This window comes from Microchirus variegatus, assembly GCF_963457635.1.
Source record: "Microchirus variegatus genome assembly, chromosome: 6".
Lineage (NCBI taxonomy): Eukaryota > Metazoa > Chordata > Actinopteri > Pleuronectiformes > Soleidae > Microchirus > Microchirus variegatus.
The window spans coordinates 4,675,461-4,694,362 of NC_139807.1; the positions used below are offsets into that span (position 1 = coordinate 4,675,461).

At 40.0% G+C, this 18,902-nt stretch overlaps 1 protein-coding gene across 1 annotated transcript in view; it reads right to left on the reverse strand.

Annotated features, from left to right (window-relative positions):
• Positions 1–18,902, reverse strand: part of diaph2 (diaphanous-related formin 2) — a gene marked incomplete at its 5' end in the record, with an annotated part of 361,962 nt that overhangs the window by 256,790 nt on the left and 86,270 nt on the right. The window contains one exon of the mRNA XM_083890769.1: positions 13,978–14,117. Coding sequence (XP_083746895.1) covers positions 13,978–14,117 — 140 coding nt within the window. The remainder of the gene's footprint in view (positions 1–13,977; positions 14,118–18,902) is intronic.

Consider the following 18,902-nt stretch of genomic DNA (forward strand, 5'->3'; position numbering starts at 1 on the left):
GCTTTATGCAATTATGCTGTAGTTATGTTAACTGCTACAAAATGTATGCACTACGATTTAACAAGTCTGGCCCCGTGAAAAAGTGCTGAGATGCAAACAAGACGTACATTCACGAAAAATGAGCATCAAAAGTCCATTAAAGCCCAAATATCTTGAGTAATGAGGAGTAATAGGGCTGTATCTATCCATACAGCTGATGCAACGCCATAAAGCATCTTGCAGAGGCCACTGTGAGAAAATCTGTGCATATGGATTGGCATTTGTGCACAATGTCTACCTCTCTCGTTAAAAACAGTCGCGAAACTATGACCTTTTCACACTCACCGTCATTAAGACAGTTGTGACACAAGCTCAAGACTGCGCGACAAGGTGTTTCACCGAAACACTGACGAAGACACCAACAGCTCATTAGTCATCATACGTGTTATCACGCGACGATGAATGTAAGAGTTGCGTTTCCAAACATTTCACGAGTAAGGGCGCCTGTCAATCGCAGGAATTCAATAATTGATTGCCTATTTATCCATCCATCCATCCATCCTCCAAATGCTGTGCCAATCTCAGCTGACATAGGGTGATGGGCAGGGTAAACCCCGGACAGTTCACCAGTCTATCACAGGGCCAAATAGAGACAAAAAAAAAAAAAAACATCCACTCTCACACGTATGGTCAAATTGAGAGTTTACAATTTGCCTAATCCCCATATTGCATGTGTTTGGACTGTGGGAGGAACCCGGAGAAAGGCACTTGTTCAGACCGGATCGCTAACCACTACACCAATCGTTTGGCCCCTGCGTATGTATAATATGTTCAAATTTGTATTAATTTGCAATCCACAAAAGTATTTAAATCCATCTATCTATAAAGCAAGCATATCTCACTGACTGTTAGTTAGATCGCCCTAAGATTTTGGATATGGGTTGAGTATGCATTTTCACTATCTTTGATTTTTTTACTATTTTGCGGCTAACTTGGCGAACCTGTTTCCAAAGGTAAGCTAGCTGTGAAACATTTGCATTGTGCCTAATGAGGTTGCACAGTGTTTGTATTATGTTAGCCTTTACTTTCCTTATCATGCATTACCATAACTTAAAAATCGTCTTCAGCTTCCACTATAGGAATACATACTTCATACAGCTACTTCACTAGTATTAACAATGTAAAGCAATTTCTACTAGTTAGCCAAGACGCAAAAAAAAAAAAAGTTATTTCATGAACTTTTACTTTTCGAATTATTTGGAATCTAAAGAGCAGCATTAAACCTGAGGTAACACAATGTCTCCCCTGCAGGAGTTCCAGTCGAGTTGCTGTATCTGCTTCACACAGTCTGTGTATTAAGGTTGGGCAGATGAAAGAGCCAGGCTGCCAGCATCAACATATGCACACAGACGAAAAGTCAATTTCCCAAAGTCCCATTGTATTACAGTTTTTCTTTTACCGGCATACGCCACCACACACTCGACATCTCTGAGCGAGCAGCTCCAAGACACTTAACATGGTGCGCACGACAGGGAAAGAAAAAAAAGAAAAAACCTCCCTCACCCTTCCTCTGTTTGACTGATCACTGGTCTCATGTTCAGACGGCTTGTGTGTGCACTGATTTCACTCTATAGACTTCTTCTTTTATTTTACCACGGCGAAGTGGGGAGCTTTGTTATTGAATGCTCCTGAGCAAGGGCAATATCTTTCATATTGTATTACAGGCAAAGACATACAACTGTCCCTCTGTGGGACTACTGACCTATTCAGTGCTACATTATTACAATTGAGGCCCGATACCCTTGGCAACATAACATTCTGAACATTAAAGCTTGAAACTAAGCACCGCCGGTGTCTGCTTAGTGGCTTATTGTGGCAAACATGGGGCTATATTATGTTCTGATCAATTTAATAGCCAGCTGAAAGACCTGTTATGCACTGGGCATATCAGGTGACAGACATTTGATACTAAATATTAACTGCACTGTCCTGTTACTTGCATCTCGGGTCATTATCTTACTTTTCCCGAAACGTTCATATCTTTGATTCACCTGATTAAAACGAAAACCTCCTAACCATTAACATTTTCGGTACAAAAGGTTGCGGCCTTCGTAACTGTTGTCCACTCTAATGAAATATTAATAAATCATAGCCGTACTTAATGATTCCTGAAAGATATGTGATCACACAGGGTTCATTTTCTATTTGAGGAAAGGTGGCTGAGCATTACTGAGTTCCTATAATACCAGAAGATTGATGAATTTAAAAAAAAAAAGGAGCTAATGTTTTTTTGGCGAGACAATATTCTTCCACTTAAGTAATCCCCTCTAGTGAGACAGTCAGATTCGCATATTGTGCTTTTATAACTGAGGCTCAGTTAGTTAATTTGGTGGTAGATATAAACTCGTCTGATCAAACCGTCACTGGCAGGAGAATTAAGGTTGTTATATTCCTTGAGAGGAAATATTGCAGTGGTAAAGTTGCAAATTTCATTTTCCTCAACAGATAGTTTAACAGGTTCATAAACAATCCTCAGATAACCTTTAACGAAGCACAGAACCATAGAAACACACTTTGTGTAATCAGTTTAAATTTAAAAATATTGAGCTCTAGAGAAGTAAAGTGCAAACAAAAACAGACATTATCAGTCAAATGATGAATGATAATACATTTTTAAATTGGTTATATTATTAAGTGTGGTAAACTAACTTTATTATTAACATCCCTATAAGTCTGTATGTTTCAGTAACGCCAAATACAGATTTAATATGGTGCAACTGCTATATTTATAATTCATAAAGGGATAATGAGGCAAGTAGAGTCCACTCAGTGCACTGTGGTTGATTAACTTAATCAAAGACTTAACATGGTGTTGTTTTTCGGTAACGCTTTCTTTTACAGTCCCCTAATTACCAGGTATTTACCCGGTAAATTCATGGTAACACCAAAGTGTTACTAGGTAATTACCAATGGTAATAAGAAAGTAAATACAGTGAAACTGTTGCCAAAATACTGGGCATTTACCTGGTAACTATATAGTTAATTATAGCGTGTTATTACTGCTGTTAATAAGAAGGTATGTACAGCTAAACTATGGCAAAACTATGGTAAATGTAAGTGTATTATTGGGTTATAAACTGGTAATAAGCAGGTACCTACAGTCCCCTAATTACTAGCTATTTACCCAAGGGGTAATCTAACAAACCTAACCCTAAAAATGTGTGTAATTACATGGAAACAAGCTTGGCTTTCTTTTACAGTACAGTTTTACTTTACTTACCGAGTACATTACCGTGCATTACCCAGTATTTTGGCAACGGTTTCACTGTATTTACTTATCTTATTACCCTTGGTAATTACCGAGCAACACTTTAGTGTTACCATGAATTTACCAGCTAAATACCAGGTAATTAGGGGACTGTAAAAGAAAGCGTTACCTGTTTTTCTTGTTTTGTTTTGTTTTGTTAGTAAGTTGAAGAAGAGCACGTATTATTCTTGAAGACTAAACATGTATTTGGTTGATTATGGCTCTGACAGTGAACTCTCACCTGTTAGTGGTGAGTAACCAACAATCTGTCATATGATTGGACCAACTGACATTTACAACGACAGTTACTCATAAGTACAATCCTAAATAGTATATAGAATGTATTAAAGGTGAACTGATAATGCATTGACAAAGAATAAAAGCTGATAAATTTGCCACTAACCAAAATGTGCGTTTGCAAAAGTTATTATATTTACGAGGGTCGTTGAATGCTTGCAGGAGTATTGAACTGTTGTTGAGGTTCAGAGAATGCGCCTTTTTAGCCCAACACTCCGTGGACTCCGCTACACTATAGCTCAGATCCTGTAGCCATCTGCTTCCTTTTGTTGTTTTTGTGATTAATCTTCAGGAAAATATCACAGATACACTGAACAAAAGGTAACCATTAGAGCCACTGAACCATAATTTGTTTGGCTGGCTAGTGGCGAGTGGAGCCTTTGCAGAGCAGTGATCTGTGTCTCCTCATGACATGTTGCCACTATCACAGCCAGGGTCTTCTGATGCCGACAGGTTGTAAAAGGTCCTATTGGAGCCGATTCATTGGCTCAAACGATTAATTGGTTGACTTGTGTCCACACACTCTTAGAGTGGTTAAGTTGTAAAATCATACAAAGACTGATGGCATTTATTCCACAGTCCTCCAGTATACCCAGCCAGTGCAAGTAGCATTATCACCATGCGGTCAGAGTTGCAGTTTACATTCATATCTGTCTCGATCCATATTTTATATGTGTGGACGTCGTGACATTTAAAATTGGCCCATCTGTCATAGTCAGACTGGGCATCCAGAGCGCTCTGGGAAAAGTCCCATCTAGTTGGTGAACTGGTAGAATGCCAAAAAAAACTATGACGTTTTTTTTTTGTTTTTTTTTACTGTCTTCAGCAGACAGGCAGGCAGATCTCTGCAGGCCCTCACTGTTTACCTGTCATTTGGGATGCACATGAAAATGTGCCAGGACTGGGCTTAGTGGCTCACCAGCCTGACCTGAGTCATCAAAGAGCTGTCGCCCAATAAGGAGGCACAATAACTGTGTCCATTTCACTGAAGAAATGCTTTCCTGAATTCTTAAACTCTACCCTGCAATGTTTGCTTCTCTGACCCATATTCACACATACCACCACCTCGCACAATCTTTATGTACAAGATAGGAGACAGTAATGTAGAATGAAGTTGCTCCGAGTATATCGGATACCATGTCAATCCAGCATTTACACATGGACCACAGGACTGTGCTGTCCGTGACAGAGAATGAGCAGCCGATATCCTTCACATGTAACTATAGGTAACATGAACCCTCTCCATTAAAGTAACAAGTGCAATGTCAATCTACTCAGCAGCTCTGATGATATCTCAGACCTCTGTCTCCTGTGGGGGCTGTCACAGTTAGTTAATGTCATCCCAGAACAGAACATGTGGACGATGCAAGAATCAAATGCTGTGCAGATTAGCTGCATATCAACAATATAATACAATACACATTTCATCACGTTACAGCAGACGACTTAGTAACAGAATCAACGTGGGCAGTACCGATTGATATCAGCACCACAAACAAGTGACACAGACTCCGAATGGCATTCCTGGTGCGAGCACTCCACCAACTGGTGGTTTGGCCAAGTGAGTTTGAGGAGAGGGAGCAGTGCATCACTTATATAACACAATCACTTTGCACTCCTAATGATATCTGAGTCTCAGCTTGTTTCCTAAAATGTGTCTTCAACAAAGATTAAAGGCCAAACTTTCTAAAAAAAATGATGATTCAAATGATTCTTTGAACATTAGGAGGTTAAGAAATTGGAGAGGAGTCTCAATATTTACTCTATTTTTGAAGTGGTTTGTGATTTGGTAAAACAAAATATGTAAATATGTAATGTAGTGTAAAATCGGATGACTGTGCCCTGTTTGGTCGTTTGAAAAAAGCAGACACTCATCAATGATGTCTCAACAACTATTCTTGACTCACTGTAAGCATAGCATTTTTTTTTATTAATGAGTCAACTTTGAGCAACTGGCAGGTTGTATGATTCCAAATAAACTTAATAAACTAATAATAAAACAATAAGTGTTTGTAGTATGTCCAAAAAAGTATGATTTGTATTCTGGTTACAGATAATTACAGTATAATATGCACTATGTAAGACACAGTAGTAATGTGTTACATCTATGGAAAGAGTACTGCAAAACAACACAATTATGTGCTGGCACCACAAGTTCCAGTACTGGTATCATATTGGCCCAAAATGTGAAAAGTGCCCCAACAACTGAATAACTAGACCATTTAATTCAATCCTTTCTACACTGTAACTCTATATATATGCTGTGGAAGGTTACAAATTAGAGGAGGATTGTTTGATGTGACGCATTCTGCAGATACATGAAGTGATCTTTTGTTTTAAGGAGAGTCGACAGCAGTGGCAAGTACTTCTTTGAAAGAAAACATTCTCGCTTCTTTTCTAAAGCCATAAATTTGCCTCTTTTTTTTTTTTTTTTTTCTTTCTTCCCCAAGCTTCTGTTGCTGAAACCTTTTGCAGTAGACATATAAACCCTTTACAGAGTGTCATTGTACATCTCCAAGGACATGTGTGTATGTGTGAAACACTTTGATAGCTGCTGGAAGCTACTAAAACACTGGGACAGCTCTGCAACTCACTTAAATTCCGGAGCAGGCAAGAAGACTGGGAAAGTTGATAAATGCTTTTATTCCTGAGCACGACAGAAGGAACAAATATGTGTCACTCTGAGGATGTGGACCAGCTGTTTATTAAGACCCTATAGGATCTCATGGGATTCTGGCTTATGTCGCACACCCCTGAAAACATAAAATTGTTAAAGGTGTAATGCGCGAATGTCAAGGATTTGTATTGAGATATATTAATGCCATACTTATTATCAACATGCAAGAACACACAATATTACATGATTTATAGTCTTCTTTTTTTTTTTATGAACCACAATTTATTTATGATAACCTCACATGTTTTTTCTATATCTTTGCAAGATAAAATACACTAAATTGATAAGGAATTCAAATCAGATATTTCTTAATTATGGGTGTATTACTCTGGGGCCATAACAGATATGACCATCTTGGAGGTTAACAGATGGTGCCATAAAATCAAATCGACATCACTCTTAAAATATACCCAGACAGTAAGGACATTTATGTCCCCCAAAATCGTTTTTTCACTGCCTCTGAGGAAGAAGGGTGAATGTCAACTCTGAAGTCAGCCACAAGGGTATAAACTAGTTAACTTTTCCTCATATCGGTCTTCTCATCACTTTCAGTGAGGAACGTGTCGACGGTTCCATGTCAATTTCAACATTGTGGCTTTACTTTCCTGACATTTAAGAGGACTCCATTTTGATTTATATCTCTGTTAAAGGACTAGAGACATATTTGCCTACAGACCTCTACATAACAATAACCTAATGTCCCAATCAATCCTCTTTTATTTTGTTTTACCTTGACAAGTGCTGGAAAGAGGTTTGTTGGGTGACGGTAGTCCATAATAACAATGGGAATCTAAAGAGCACAGTCATATAATGGAAATAAAACTACCCAACTCAAATGCCTTTACCCATACATTACTTAAATATAGGTAGTGTTTTTTCGTTGAACTGAGCTTGATGCTTTTTTAATGGGGATGATAAGGATTAACTGTTGAAAGCCATTACGAAATGGACCGATTAAACATGCACTAATAAATTAACCAGCGACATACGTGTGATGTAATGCTACAGAAGAAGCCATACTTAATGAAGTTGCTAATGTAGCGAGCAAAACAAAGTCAAAGTGCAAGACAACAACTGTGAGAGGGAGATGAAGCAGCCTCTGAACAGGAAGTTGCACCTAGTTCATCAGGGCCTATAGCGCCGCTTGAGCTGCTACCAGGGCAGCTACACAATGCTACGTCTTGTGAAAAAGCTACTTTGTAAGTCCATCTAAGAGCACTGAAAAAAGAAGTAAAATAATTATAATAATACACAAATATATTTGGTTGTAATGTTTCTCTGGATATAAACCTCAATGAGTGAAGGAGAGCAAAAACATGCCATGATCCCCAGGTTAACCTGTTCATCACAGATTACACAACACATCAGAGAGAGTGATCTTTGCAGCTGGGCTTATTGTCATTCTTAAATAAAAAACCAGAATGTGTTCAAAATACTGTTAAAAGCATTTTTCTGCACGCACAACTTGCCCCTGACCATGATACCAATACAAAGGAATTGTGTTCGAAGCATACCATTTATGTATTCATTTATTTATGTGTTATTAAACTGAGGAAAAGACTGTTGATCATGAACTGCTTCACATGCACAAAATCTGCAATTTCAAATTCACATAGAGTGAGTTTGAAGATAACATAAAGCAAAAACGCAGGCGATCAATTATTGATGAGTCAATAAGATAGTGAGCTACTTCCACATCAACAGTGACAGAGATAAAACGGTGATTCATCTCTGAAGAATCTGTCAGGCTGAGCGTATAGATCATTGATGTCTACTGTACCTTAATCCTCACACACACACACTATCTTTCATCAGTGCACGGTTACCTCACTGCAGTTGCAATGAGATTCACACAAATGGGATTTTTTTTTCTTCCCGTTTTTTCGCCCCAAGTTGTTTGGGGGGGGGGGGGCATATAAAGCCTGTGAGACGTTAAGATCATAATATTTGTTCCAGCAGCCGTCCGAACAGATGGAGAGACGGATATGTTCCTTTGTTCTGGTGTTAATTGGCTGTTGTGCATACTGTGGACAGAAGAGACTGAGGGAGGAAGTAGTCAGAATATAAGAGTACAAGTATAAGTGCTACTAATAAAAAAAAAGCATGTGTGCCAAAGGAGAGGGTTTTTTTTTTTGACACCTTTTTAATTGCCTTGCACCATCCACATGAAATGTAGTGTTAATCAAGCTCACTAATATACTACATACAGTGCAGTGAGTGCACTCTACTATTAAAACCAAGCAGCATGATGGGAATGTAGTCTGACTCTGTAGATAGCGTGCCTGGTCATATAAGTGATGACCAAAAAAGAAAAAAGGGAATAAACAAAGTTCTTTCAAGATCTTTTCTCAGTCATTACAAGAGGAGAACTCTCACTGTCGTCAGCAGGAACGTCTGCGCTTCTCTGCCGGTCGTTCAATGCTTTATCACAATGTGCATTAAGACAGTCAGCTGGTAGCACAAGCAGCTAACAGGCACGGTAACTCCAGAGGTCATAAAATTGCCCCGGACTATATTCCATGCATCCCTTGATGTTCACCTGCAAGCATTTAACTGGGAAATGCTGATGAGACTGATTTAGACTCAGGGACACCCTGTGTGGCAGAGCAGCAAGATCATCACAACAATCCACACCTCGAGTACCCAGTCAGAGAGAAACTCCGGTGTCAGCAAATGTCTCCCCGCCTCCACAAAAAAAAGACCCCGCAAGAAAAAGCCCTTGAGAAAATGCCTGGCTTGTAGCATGAAGATTTCACATAATAAAAAGTTCGGGGCCCAGTTCAATTTCGCTTAAATATGTCTCGGGGATCTGAGTGGTAGCAGATCTAATATGGAAGTCGCTGCAGGGATTTGACAGTCATCGAGTAATGTCGAAGGCAGGGGCATGTGTGCATATGTGCTCTCTGCTGCCCAAAACCACGGAAACCACACTTCTCTTTTAGAAGAGAAAGTCGGTCGATGGAGCAGCAGTCGAGTCAGATCACAGGAAGTGACCAGTGATGCTGTTGAGCTGCCGCTGACTGAAATGACCAAATCAAATATAAGAGCGGGGTAGGGATTGTTCTGTATAACCAAGAATTAACCTCGCAACCACTAAAGCAACCATACCATGCTTTTATATTATATTAGGCTGATTTTGGTAAATGACTGATTAAATTACATTAATTTTATGTTTTCATCTTAAGTGCATGTGAAATAGAAAGCCAGTCTGAAACTCCCAAGAATATTTATTCCATTAAATGAGAAAATAACCCAAATTTATACCATTATAATAACCAAAATGTAACCTCCCAACCACAAAACACTACCCTGAGAGAAATAGAAAAGTTTTGCCTATTGACAGATTAAAGTTTTGCCTATTATTACTTTTACCTGTTTACTTTTACATTCATCTCGTGTCTTCAAATGGGCAGGGACAAAAAAAAAAAAATGCACGTGCACGTCTCAAATTCATGAAAATACACTTCTAAATTAGGAATTCAGTCTTCGAATGTCAAAATTTAAAGAAAGAGAATGAACTACTCACTGGAAAAAAAAAAGAGAAAAATTGGCTCGAGAAATTTTTACCAGAAAAAGAAGTGAAAACATGGTCGATGAGGAAAAGACTGTGGAGACTGCAGTGGACGCTCCAGGCAATGCCATCTGTGGGCAAATCTGCAAAGGCTGCATGCCACACACCTGTGTGGGACTGCCTGGGAGATAAGGCCCTGAGCACAATGGCCCTGTGGCCACCTGTGCTGCCAAACAGGTGCACAGCGTAGCCAATTAAACTATTAGACAAACACAGGCTTCTGGGAGCAAATTAGCAGGCTGCTCAAACATCACAGGGAAAAACAAAACCAAAAAAAAAAAAAACAACAACAACAATGCTAAAGCACTGTGAAGAGAACACTTTGATTCCAGCGTACAGTAATAAGTTTAATGCTTAGTGACACAATGCAACGGGGTTTGATTTGAACCGTCACGTCTAAAAATAATCTCCGTTGTTTGATCACGGATCACAGACGTACTTTGTACTGTGGATTTAAGAAAAAAAAAAACTGCTAGGAATCAATGCGGCATGTGCTAATTATGTCCAAAGGACACTGATATTTCTTAAGTCATCAACACATGGAGTTTAAAATAACTCTTAGGTCAAAACTGCTTTTAAACCAAGCTATGAAATACAGTTACAAAAAAATGTTACAATAAAAATTTTCGAATTTATTTTTAAAAAATGGATCTGTTTGGCAAACAAAAACATTTAAATTTAACATTTCAGTTATCTTGTTTCCCCGTTTATACGGTACCCCTAAGTTAACTCTATTAATTAGTGCGATGAAAGATTGTGTGACTCAATTTATTTTAATTTAGTAACATGAAGCTAATTTACTGCAAAGTTTACCTTTGTGGCAGAAATGAATAAATTACAATTTCACTGACAATGTGTGCATGCCTTCCAGCTCTTATACACACATAATGAGTTTGCCTTTCGGTGACAACGATGTGATCGTGAAACACGTCGTGAAATAATGTTCGCTCATTACTAGAGAGCTCTAACCAAAGAATTTACTAATTTTATGATAAATTACCAACATTTAAAGTCAAGCCAGCCAATCATTAATCGAAGGTGTGAATTAAAACGTGCATGAATGCACTGCCCTGTCGTCTACTTGGTGGTTTTTTTCCCTCAGCGTAATATACGACGCCACACAAAGGTTACATTAACATAGCGGAGTTGGACGAGTAGCAAACCAAATGTGGATTTCCTTTGTGTTGTGATCCATGATAATTAAATGCATTCATATTAATTAGCAGTAACCTTATCCATTCCTCAAGAAATAAACCACTACCTTTCCCCAGGAGAGGAATAATGAGGTTTATGAGGACGAGCAGGGGGGACCGGTATTAGTCAACACTTCCGTAGTCCCCTCCTTGGCACACAAAACTAAAACTGGCTTTCTCCCTGGGTGGAGGTGACTCCTCCATAAAGCATCGGGGCCCCGTACATGCTGGTCAAAGGTTCAGCCATTTGAAATTACCCACAGGGCAGGCTTGGCCTGGCCTTACATCCCCTTGGCACCAGTTGGCCTTTCAGAGTGAAAAGGCTGACTTGACTCCCCACAGCTTGCCGGAGACTGAAGAGACCAACTTCACAGCTCTGCAGTCACTCAAGGGATAATTACTTACTTAGCTTAGCTGCTCAGCTATTCATTATACTGTAGCGTACTCCATGTAGAACGCGGATTTGTGTGAAGCGCTGTACATCATAAAGTGGTTCCTTTATGGTTCCTTTATGAACGGATATATCGCACTGTGACCTTTTTTTTTTCCAATTGAATATCTGTATATACTTCAAACGTGTCACAAATCTCAACCACTTCCTATTTCAAGAGGAGTGTTAATGTGAATTAACGTGGTTATTGTATCCATTTCTTATACGTTGCACATTATTAGGAACATGATACTCACTCACACACAGAGTAGTTCTTCCATTTGCTCTTAAACAGCCTTGATTTGTCATGACACAGATAACACAAGATGCTGTAAAAAAAAAAACGCATCACAGATTCTGCTCCATGTCGACACATAATTGCTGCATATTTCTCAGATGCAAATTTTACACCACACGGCAAAAAATTGTACAATCCGATTCCATTCTGGTGACCGGGGGACGCCCACTGGAGGACACTGAACGCATTGCCGTGGTCATGAAACCAGTATGAGATGACTTCTGGGTTGTGACACTGTGCGTTATCATGCTGGAAGCAGCCTTTAAAAGATGGTAAATGATGGCCATAAAGGGACACACATGGTCAGCAACAACACTCACGTACGCCTGTGTGGCATTAAAAGACGAGACTCAATGTTGTGCTCGCTCAGATGTGTGTAGCGTTAACAGAAGCTCTGGACCTATTTAATGCAGTGCAGTGATACCACTCGTTTGAATTATTGGATAATTGCATGTTCAGCGTCTGTCTGGCTGTGTGCGGTTTTAACAGGGGATCACGATTCCTTTTGTCTTTTCTTACAAATGGTTTGAAGCAGGGATACAGCGGTAATGGTGGCAGTGGCACACGGATTAAATAAAAGCTCCTTTGAGGCCGCGCAGGCAGGTCCTCTCTCTGCACCCGGGTCAACATAAAAAAAAAAAAACTATTCCACTTATCCAATGATCATTTAATATGCGCCACACATTGATTCACATTAAGAAACATCTCCTCAACAGTGGGCTGGTAAATAATTTAAAGGCTCTGCTGTCACTGAGAGTTCCGCTGCACGAGTGGGGACCAAATTAAAATTGAAGATCTCATTTACAGGAGAGAGTGAGGCCTTGTACCGAATAACTCAAGTGCCAATCAAAGCTCGACTGGACGGATCTAAGGAAAAAAAAAGAAAGAAGGAACTTCTCAGAGGAAAAGAGTCGAAGCATTTGGTCATTTTTATTCTGTTTAAGTGGACGCATGTTGCACACTTGACAGAGAGCCATGTGCTTGCACTCTCAAAATGGCTGGCTTTCTCGTGTGAGATTTTAATGGATGTCTGTCTTGACAGATTCACTCGCACAAACACATGGTCCTTGCACATGGAGGGGCCATGTGTTGCACTTTTTTTTCCTGGACAGAATAAATAAATGTCATAATTTCCTTGTGATTTTAAAATGCTACTCATCACCTGTAACGTTTTCATACCAGTATAATACTTCCACCTGTACAGCATGTTCTACTTAAAGCGGACCTAGAACAGAAGTTCCAATTAACACTGGTTTTTTTTGGTGTGTATCAGCGTCATTACCTCGTTAATGAATACCTGAAGGTTCGAAGTTCAGCCACTGCTGAGAACTCTGTGTTGTATTATAATCTCGGGCTCAGCGAGATTTCTAAAAAAAAACTTGGTCCGGTTACGTAAACAGAATTTCTCCGGAACAGCAGATCCTCCTGCTCCAAGCAATAGTCCGGGCACATCCAGTTGCGTACATTGAACCGCAGAAGAAGAACGTCCGTTGTGGAGGTGTTTCGCTTGCGACAGTGTCTTCTGACTCTGGGTCTGACTCCGGGTCAAAGACGTAAAAGGGACTGCGGCGGGGAGTCTTGACGAAACTAGTTTTAAAAACTCTTAAAACAATGTTTTGATAAAGAGTAGCAGTGCATCCACCGTTCCAGAGGGGGGAGCTGCGCTTCTGAGAGCTGGTGTCGGTTTGAGAAGACAGAAACAGTCTGAAACGGCGCGACTGATGAGAGCTTCAGTGAGGAGAGATTTCTATCCGCTCGTTTACAGCAATTAGGAGGTTTTTGACCATAAAAACAAGTTAATGTATGAAAGTAGACATCCATAACTCACATATATGTGCAACAGGACCACTCTATGGGAGATTTAATAGTGACATTTGAGCAAGAAATAAGAACATGATTACCCGTTTTAATTTTGATGAATCCTCCATAATCAAGCCATAAATTGTTCAAAAACTTGTGAGATAAGAGATCATAACATAATAGATCAGACTGCCTGGCCCTATAGTTACAGGTATCTCAGAATCATGTATCTGTAGATGCAGATGAAGATGAAGCAGACTTATGCGGGACACACTGGCTAATGTATAAATATAATAATCCCAACTTTCATGGCACAGTTTGCAGTGTGTGTGTGTGTGTGTGTGTGTGTGTGTGTGTGTGTGTGTGTGTGTGTGTGTGTGTGTGTGTGTGTGTGTGTTTGTGTGTGTGTGTGTGAAATAAGTTACCTGACAGGATTACTCGTGAGAGACACTCTAAGAGACTCCAGGCAGTTGAGCAGTTTTTCCTCCGTGATGCCAGAACGCAACTCGTGGACGTATTCTTGCGATGAAAGGGTGCACTCATGCTTGCTATTCCTCAGTCCACCCTGAAAGTAAAAGATCAACAGGATTGTTATTAGATTACCAATAAAATCAACAGAAACACTAAAACATGCTTGAAAAAAAAACCCACAACATTGATTTAGTATATGAATATAGGTTTCAACAGTTCAAGTTTAAAAAAAGAAGAAATTGAATTGAATTACAATGAAAGAAGGATTATGCATTGTGTCGTCAGTATCTGTTTTGCGGTTGGAAAAGTTGTTTGATCAATGACAGGCAATAAGAACGCCTTAAAATCAGGATTTTCTCACAAAAGCGCCAGTGACAAAAGCTGGTAAGAACGCCTTTTCTCAATCAGCCAAGTCTCTAACGATCGACGAGACACAAAGAAGAAACAAACACGTGCTCACTCTGGCGGCTCCTGCTCGGAGCGAATGGATTCTTGTGTATAATCTTCACAGAGGGCATTGGGGACATGTCGCTACACTGACACTTTCTAAAAAAAAAATATATATATATACATACAGTAGGGAAACACATTCACACAATGTGAGTACAGTGATTTCTATATAGATCCAACTATTGTATGTTATTGTACATTATTGCACATTGTGTATGAAGGTACCACACAAAACAAAAGACTGAAACATGTATGAGGAAACTGTACAATGTGCCTTTCATCAGAGCGCTGGGGAAAAATCAGGCTCAGTGTGTTCATCCTTGGACTGCTGGTTCCCCACAAAGTGTGCTGTGCTAATAGGCAGTTTGGGAAGTAATAAGCTAGCTCATTTATCTGGAGAAAAGAGGCCTGCTGCTCCCCTGCGATGCACAGTTTTGTTTTTTTTTGTTTTTTTTTATGGGTGGAACATTTTGTAAACAACACGGAAATTTGGAAAACCAGTCGCTACTATCGCCGCGCCACAACTTTTTATGTTTTCCATTGGAAATTGGATGAAACATTATCTCTGTTTGAACAAATTAACAAATGAAAGAGTGCACTTGTATGTGATTATAGGATCCCACAGTGATGATTGATTATGTAATGAATCCATTTTTTTGCGTGCATCTCTCTTCCTGTGCTTGATCTTTACAAACACTAAATGCTGTTCATCTTTTTATTCAAGCATTAACAGGTGATTTTAGGGAACGCTTTAGCTGTTATCTAACTAGTTATTAGGCAATACTGAGAGGTGGACTCCTTATTACTATCTACTAGAACATTTTATCTACCACAGACTCACATATCTGCCTTACACTATCAATGTTTTTTTTTTGGGTTACCGACCATGAACAAGCTCTATCCAAAAATAATGATACAGATAAAACTTAGATGTGAAATGAGAAACTTCAATCCAATGGTGGTAAAAAAAAAAAAAAGAGAGAAAAAGATAAATGCCCAACATTTAACAATGCCTCCAGATAAAATGAGGAGACTTCCCACAAGCTTTACTGCAAAATTCAACTTAGACACTGAAGTCAAAATATATTTATGGTCCTATTTTTAAAAATAGACTTATCGGTACACATCATAACTACCTTGCGTATTGAATAGATGTTATCCCAGTCAGAAGCTAATGTTTCTGTTTATTCAATAAAAAGTAATAAGGGATTAGTGTCTATTATTGTGTCAAAGTTTTTTGACAAATTTCAGGCCCGACACTTATTTTAGTTGCGAAGTCGATTGTCCAAATAAAAACAGCATGAGCTGTGGAGCGAAAAATGTGCCCGGGCCCCCGGTCTACTCTCCAACTGAGCTGTGTGTGGACCATTAGAAAGCCACAAAATGTCCCTGTGCTAGCACACTGCATAAAAGTGCTCATTAATTTAAAACACCTTTTAGTAGAACGGGCCAGTCGATCCTCCAGGGGGGGATCCTTCCCTATTGAGAAGAAGGCTGAAACTACAGGTTTCATTATGAAATTGGGCTGATACTCCCTGGACAGGGACCTGCCAAAGGCCTGAGATCAGAACCGTTGAAACAGCTAATTGGAACAGTGCATCATTTTTTTCTTCTTCTGAGCCAATCACGACAAGAATGTAACACAGCGCAGCCCAAGTCCACGTGACTGTCCCTTGTCCTCTACGATGTGAGATGAAAAACTGGGCTGAGCATGCAGGAGCAAAACCTTTAGCTGAAGAGAAGACTAGCCTTTTCAAAAACACACAAAAAAAAAACAAATCGGCCATGTTGGGGAGACGGTGAAGAGGCAAAATGTCAGCAGCACTCTGCTATATAAAGCTTAACAGATAATGGCAGGTGAGACATATAAAAGTCAATGTGGTCGGGTTCTCTCAAGACCAATCACCTGACATTTGGCCAAGATTCGACTTCAGTGCTGCTGGAGCTTAGCAAAATGAACTTACCCGGTTCGAGTTTTCCAACATGTTTAAGAACTCAAGATCAAAAAGTACCAAAAAAAAGGGCTGTTAAAACTTTAACACATAACAGTGGATTTAGCAGCTCTGGCAATAAAATCAACAAATAAAAAAACATATTGACTCTAAAATAGCAAGAGTAAACTGTCTGGGAAAAGATAGCCATTCTATTTTTGGATATATGGCTGATTAGGAGACTACATTTTCAGTACATTAATTCCTCCGTAATACAATGGCCAGTAAAAAAAACAAAAAAAAAACAGCAGCACATCACGCACCTTTTATTTATCTTCCTACCTCTCAGTAGTTCCCAGCAGGCATAACACTATGTCCAGAAAAGCTAGAGCTCTGGTTTCACCGCATGTTCTGACCTCTGGAAACCAAAGACACTGACCATAAACTGCTTTTCCGTGACCCCACAGCCCAAATCAATTGAATCCTTTGGGATGATATCAACATTACACCACTAGACTGGCAGCAGAGAAACAAAATGAGGAAACGGAGGCTACTGGTGGCTAGGTAATAGAGATTTCCTCCTTAGCCTCACAGAAATGGTCAACGGACAAAAAAAATGGTCGAAAAACAGACCCCAGAGAATAGGGAGCAGGGGGAGATAGACGGTTTAGGAGAGATATACGTCGCGTGGGTAGTGTGTGATGAAGTAGAAATGTAAAAAGTGAAAGAGGCACAGGGAGAATGAGGGAGATAATGAAAAATGGGATAGATACGAAAAAAAAAGAGTAAGTCAAGAAAGGGCATTGCAGAGAGAGAGAAAGAGCATCATGAGACACTGCAACTTCAACAGTAGAGGACGGGCACAGACTTTTGACCACAGCCTGGAGCCTCATCTCCTACCGCTTATTGAATCCCCTATTTGTCGATAACAGTATTTCCTGCCAAAGAAAATAGTGCTGGGAGCAATTACTTCAGCGAGCCTGTCAATTTCATTTTGGGGGGTTAGGGTAGCGTTGAGGCTCATTCCCTCCTCAACCGTCACCTCTGTCTCCCTCTCTCTATCCCGTGGGGAGTGACACAGTATTGTGCCTTCTATCGAGGGCAGGGCAGGGGAGACAATGCCAATGTGGCTGCACAGCCACATGTCATCTTCACCTGTAATGAGCCCATAACAAGCTGGCAGCATCCTCAGTGCCCAGTGCTCTGCACACTCAGGCAGACTGATAGATACATTATTCAGCTTCATTGTCAGCTTACTGGAAAAACCACATGGCGGCAACGTGTCTGGCCTAGAAGCTATCTGGGAGAGAGAGAGAGAGAGAGAGAGCACGCTCACTGCATTCTACCTCACTCTCTCAAAACACATGCCCACATTTTCAACCCCTTTAAATGTTTTCCCAACTCTCTTATGTATTACAGTGGTGCGTGATGAAAGGTTACAATAGGCAAGTGATGCAAGAACAAAAGGAGATCAGGTCGGCATTCATGTTTCTGTAATTCATCGCAGCATGAGATTAGCATGCCGCAGTGGTTTTCTTTAGATGGTAAGCATGACAGTCTTCCAAACCTTTTCGTGTGTCTCAAAGTGCGGGCTTCCTTTGTTTCAGCGGAGAGAAAAAAAAAATCACGTATTCATTTGACATGACTCGACGAAGCACCGCACGTTATAATCAAACAAGGACACAGCCGATGCTTTCTTGTTACAGCTCTGATTAAGAGTATTTCATAGAACGCCGTTCAAGGTGACTTAACGGCGCGTTAGAGATAAACGGCAATATATTTTTTTTGGAGCTCACATTTTTTGACAGAAGAGGAGGATTGCGGCGTTCCACACTCAGTCAACAACACTGATCTTAGAAGGTTAGATCCAAAAAGGTTATGGATTAATATGCAATTGTTTCCGTTTTATATGTTATTTATGAGAATTACTAGGGCACCCTGCTCTTTTGTAAAAAAAAAAAAAAAATACAGATACAATCTGAGCAATTAGTGCATATCATGCTGTATGAGAGCCACATTATCACTCAATTTCCTCCTCGTTTGAGGTACATTAGCCGAGAGCGGAGATATCGCAAAATGGGTAAAAAAGTGGTCTGCAGCCATGGGTTTGCTAAACACCAAATTTCAACACCGTAAACACAGATTCACGAGGAAACCATGAATGACGATGATGATTTGTAAATGAGCAATCTTACACCTAACAAAACGTGAAGTTGGGCATGAATTTGTGGCAAAGTGGTAAAGGTCAACTGCAACACGGATCAGTTGAGATGCTGGTTGGCTGGACAATGAGTTTCCCCTAGCCCTACTTAAAGGACAGAATCCTGCTGCTGGCAGATAAGACATTTCATCTCGCCACCAGGGCACAGGGCTCCCAGCTCAGTGGGGGATTTCCCACTAGACCATGTGGCCAAGCATTTCATCCCTTTCTCTCCTCCATCTAGACCTCAGTCTGTTTCCTTCCATAATTTTTTTCCCCCCAGTTTCTCTCCAATATC